The 5,415-nt window shown below is 33.5% G+C and overlaps 1 protein-coding gene across 1 annotated transcript; it reads left to right on the top strand.

Moving 5' to 3' along the window:
• Positions 1–239: 239 nt before the first annotated feature.
• LOC142630498 (mogroside I-E synthase-like) lies at positions 240–5,108 on the top strand. Its single transcript, XM_075804495.1, has 2 exons — positions 240–927; positions 4,120–5,108. Exons 1-2 carry the CDS (start codon positions 277–279, stop codon positions 4,837–4,839), a joined length of 1,371 nt encoding a protein of 456 aa, XP_075660610.1. The 5' UTR covers positions 240–276; the 3' UTR covers positions 4,840–5,108.
• Positions 5,109–5,415: the final 307 nt, after the last annotated feature.

The raw sequence follows: 5,415 nt of genomic DNA, 5'->3' as shown, positions 1-5,415 counted from the left end.
TGATCCATAAATAGATGCTATGACATGGCTTCAGAAAGCTGCCCCACTCGTAATTATCAAAATCAACTAATCAAACAGGTTACATGTACAATTACGTCATGCATTCTTTTTATAATGTCAATCACCAATCTCTAAAAATATATGCAAACCAATATTTCAAACCTACCGGCTAGGCTACCAGTCAACTTTGAAGCATCATAATATAAATATCCCTCCTTGTTTATTGCTTTTCTAAGTTCTAACAAATACTTTTGTGTGTTCATTGAGTGAGAGAAAATGGAGAGAGAACATGGAGCTACTCTTACCCATATTGTTGTACTCCCTTACCCTTTACAAGGTCACATAAACCCAATGCTCCAATTCTCCAAACGCTTAGCCACAAAGGGTCTCAAGGTGACCCTACTTACCCCCAAGTCCATTGTCAAGTCCATGAAAGGCCAAGCCAGCTCAGTCACATTTGAGCCCATTGATGATGATGATGACGACTCTGGGGAGCTTATAACAGCAGAAACAATGGAAGCGTATGACGAGCGCTTTAAAGCCATGTTTTCACATGGTTTAGAAGGCCTTATTGAGAAAAATAACAGCTATGGATATGCTACTAAATTAGTTGTCTATGATTGCATTTTGCCATGGGCACTAGACATAGCAAAACAACATGGTATAGGTGCAGCTCCGTTTATAACTCAATCATGCACAATTGCTGCCATCTTTTACAACTTGTATCAGGAGAGATTTACGCTTCCTCTACAAGAGCCTGAAGTGTCTTTGCCTTCACTACCGCTGCTAAGGATCGATGACATGCCATCCTTCATTTCCCAGCCGGGATTATACCCATTTCTACTAAAAGTTTGCCTGGAAATGTACCATAATTTCCATGAAGTGAATTGGGTATTTTGTAACTCATTTGATAAGTTGGAAGAGGAGGTAAGTTCGTTCTTTAATTCCAGCATATGTATCTTTTAATTTGCAAGTGCAAACATTCAAAACACAAAATTTTATTTTTTTTTTATACATTAGAAATGGTTGAGAGGGATTTGAACTTGGAGATTTCTCTCAATTAGAAATACCATAATATGTGCCATTTGAACTAAAAGTCATTGGCCAATGCATTCAGTACACATAATTATAGGAAAACGGAGATATATGCATCATAATAATTCCTACCAAGCGAAAAGGTTAGTCTAGTTAGATTGACATTCTTATTATGGGGGTGACATGCAATTTTTGACAATAATTCAGTATTTATCTCTTGAAAATGAAGTTTTAATTATTGTTAGAGAGTAAATATAATTGAAGGACATCAAGGGAAATCGAAACCATGAAGATGATTTTTTTTTTTTTTTCTTTTTGAATTGCTACCATGACAATGACACACACACAATAGGATTTTAACCTATTCAACCAATAGGATAATTTTTTGATATATTTATCATCAATTCCAGAGAATAAATGGTTTTTAAAGAAACAATAAATGTTACATTGTGATATATTGTATCAATTTATGATAAAGAAAGCAATGTCACCTATATATATAAAATTCATCTTTTAATTGTTTTTTATTAAAAGTAGGTGGTTAGAGATGTACTACATAAAAAAAAACAAATTTAAAAAATGTCAACGGATTTTAACCTATTCAACCTAGCTACCAATTAATTTTTTGATATATTTATCATCAATTCCAGAAAATAAATGGTTTTTAAGAAATAATAAATGTTACTTTAATTGTGATATATTGTATCAATTTATTATAAAGAAAGCAAAGTCACCTGACTATATAAAACTCATCTTTTCATTGTTTTTTATTAAAAGCAGGTGGTTAGAGATGTACTATATAAAAAAAGAAAATGTCAACGGATGTACTTAAGTAATTGTTAATAAACCATTTTAAGAAAGTTTTTATGGAAAAACAAAAACAAAAACAAAACAATTAATGTTTTGACAGCATTTTCTATTTCTCATAATAGTGATGTCAAAACTTTTCTAAAATGGATTGTTAATCATTACCCTAAAAATATAATCCATATAAAAATTAAGTTTAATTTCATAATCAAATTAGGAGTGTACAGTTTTTAGACCCCTTAAACACCAATAGATTAACCTAGTTATTTAGCCAAGTGATTAACTTAGGTAAATTATTCAGATCTAAGTTAATACCAGTAAATCATATCATTGACAAATGCGGAAAATAAAGAACACAACGATATGATAACCTAGAAAAACCAAATCAGTAAAAAACCTGGGGAGGATTTAACCTAACTATCCTCAAGATATAATAGATCCACTATGAAAGAATTGAAGTTTTACAACAGCGACTTAAACCACTAACATCCTATTGCTAACTCGAGTAGAAAACTTACTACCACGACCACATCCACAGACTATTTCTTTCTCAGATCCACAACATTCACAAGTACACCACTTGTATATCTTTAAGCTCTTTATGCAGCAACTGAAACGATATTCACAAAGCTCTCGACATCAATCTCGATCTTGATAACCCTAAGTGTGTATGAAGACAAACACCTCTAGATCTCACAAGATATTCACACACACAACATAAACAACATAAAAACGTGGTTAGGATTTTTCTATTTATATGAAACATAAAACATAAAACCCTACAAGTCAAACGGGCTTGGGCTGAGTTGGAAAATTATGCAGAAAAACAATCTGCATGAGTTTCGATCGATCAAGTCTAACTTTCAATCGATCGAGCCTAACAGAAATTGAACAGTAATTTCTGCAATTACTCGATTCCAACTTTACACATACATCACTTTGAGCAGCCTAAATCTAGACTTTACGTTTTGATCAAGGGAGTCGATACCATACCGTACCGGCCGGTATGGCCGGAATATTCCTTACCGGAGCTTAAAACGGTACAGAAACACGTGTTTCGTTTCGGTTCAAATACCGGTGATACCAAGTTGTTCCGGCTATACCGGACGAAATATCATGCTTCGGCCGAAAAAATCATACCGGACCGGAACATGACTTTCAGATCAAAAAGAGAAAAATTTTCAGATCCAGTACATCTCTTCTTTCAGTAACATATTAACTTACAGTCTCTCACTATGCTGCTGCCGCCACGAGAAAGTCATCGCCACGTTGCTGGAATCCCATTTTGCCAATCTTCTTCTCCTCCCCCTTCTTCTTCTTCGTTAAATAACCCAAGCCTCCTTCTTCAGTTCTTGGCTTTTGTTTTGTTTTAGATGGTCTTTTCAGTTTCTTTTGTTTTGTGTTTTTTGTTTTATGTGCTTAACAGCTTTCCCCCACTTTACTTCTAACTTCAGCAGGTCAACCCTTTATTATTATTATTATTAATTTATTTGAATAAAATAATTTATATTTTTTTATTGTTTTGCGTGTTTAACACCCACTCACGTGAAGAATTCGATCTTATCTTCCTTTCATTAAGTTTTTTTATTTATTTCTTATTTATGTATTTTATTTTTAACTTCAACTACGGTACACCAATTACCAAATATATCAATTTCTAATGAATTTATTATTATTATAATAATAATTAATAAAACCTACTACCATGTGTCATCTAAAAAAACTTTGTACTATTAACAATAATAATTAAAAATAATATCAATGTATAATGAATTTTAAAAGATAGTAAAACTTAAGGATCAAAGATATTAAAATGAGTTTTTTATTTTTTTTAAAAGATATTTAAATGAGATGTTTTATAATTTATAAATACTTTTAATAAATTGTGTGCACTTTAACTTTTACTAACATATTTTTTACACTCAATCATTACTAAATTTGAACTCTTTATAAAATAGCGGTTATCCCGAAACGGTACACCGGTACTAATCGGTACCGAAATATTTCGTTCCACCGGCCAAACCGGTACAGTCTTCGGTACAAAATTGACTCCCTTGGTTTTGATCATGATTTGCCAACATTACATATTGAAGTTCTAAAACATTTAAATCCTAAATCCTTAGAACCTAACAGGGAGGGGGAAAAAAATCACAACAAAAGAAAACAAATGATGATTTTATTTTCGATCAACTGTTTTCCAATGAACTTGGGTTCGAGATGTCTAGGTGTAATTTATTCAAATCTATATGCTGTGAATGTTTTGGTGAATTCCATCAGGTGGTGAGCTGGATTTCAAGCCAATGGCCAATCAAGAACATAGGACCAACAATTCCATCAATGTACTTAGACAAGAGGTTGAAGGACGACAAGAATTACAATCTGAGCCTCTTCAAACCAAATGTTGATGCTTGCATGAAATGGCTGGACTCGAAGGATACTGGCACAGTTGTTTATGTATCTTTTGGAAGCATGGCTGCCTTAGGAGAAGAGCAAATGGAAGAACTAGCATTGGGCCTAAAGAGGAGTAATAGGTATTTCTTGTGGGTAGTTAGAGAGTCAGAAACAGAGAAACTTCCTACCAAATTTATAGAGGAGACAACTGAGAGAGGTTTGGTGGTGACATGGTGCCCTCAATTAGAAGTTTTGTCTCATAAGGCTATCGGCTGCTTCATGACTCACTGTGGTTGGAACTCAACGCTTGAAGCACTAAGCTTGGGCGTGCCAATGGTGGTCATGCCACAATGGAGTGACCAAGCCACCAACTCTAAGTTTGTCATGGATGTGTGGAAGGTCGGAATTAGGGTTAAGGTAGATGACAAAGGGGTGGTCACAAGAGAAGAAATTGAACTATGTATTAATGAAGTTATGGGAGAAAAAGGGGAGGAGATGAAAAGGAACACATTGAAATGGAAGAAATTAGCTAATGAGGCTTTGGATGAAGGTGGAAGCTCTGATAAGAACATCGAGGAGTTTATGGCAAAAATTGTACAAATTTGATGTTATGTAAAACAAGGTCATTGTTGGAAACCATGAAAGATGGCTTCTCAACCCCATTATTATTTCCCCACCACAAAACTCACATGCCTCCCAAAATGCTCACTTATTTAGGAGACCGGCAATAGACAAAAGCTTTAGTCATATGAGCAAACATTCCATTTGGGGTTTTGGGGTTGTATTTTGATAGATCTGTGGTTTGTACTTTAATGGCATTACTTGATTTGATTTGTATTAATTTTCTGGGTGTATATTCTTCATGTTTGTGAATTGTGAGAAATTAATACCATATTTTAATCATTTTTTTCTTGTTTTGGGAGGAGAGAGACATAAAATGGTGTAAAAAGACTTATTTACCCTACTTTTTTAATAGAGATGGGTAATAGAAACTAAACGGAAGTAAACTCAGATGGATAAAATATCAAAAATGAAACCACGGGTGAGTAAGTTAAATTAGAGCTAAATCATAGGTGGGTAATCTATAATTATCCCATGTTTTAATTAAAAAATGTAAAATAATTATTTTAATATTAAAATTAAAAATACACCATTTTAATATTTTGCGCTCGCATTACCTAT

Source organism: Castanea sativa, chromosome 4, assembly GCF_040712315.1.
Source record: "Castanea sativa cultivar Marrone di Chiusa Pesio chromosome 4, ASM4071231v1".
Lineage (NCBI taxonomy): Eukaryota > Viridiplantae > Streptophyta > Magnoliopsida > Fagales > Fagaceae > Castanea > Castanea sativa.
Note: the sequence above shows the minus strand (reverse complement) of the source record. Positions and strands in the feature narration are given on the sequence as shown.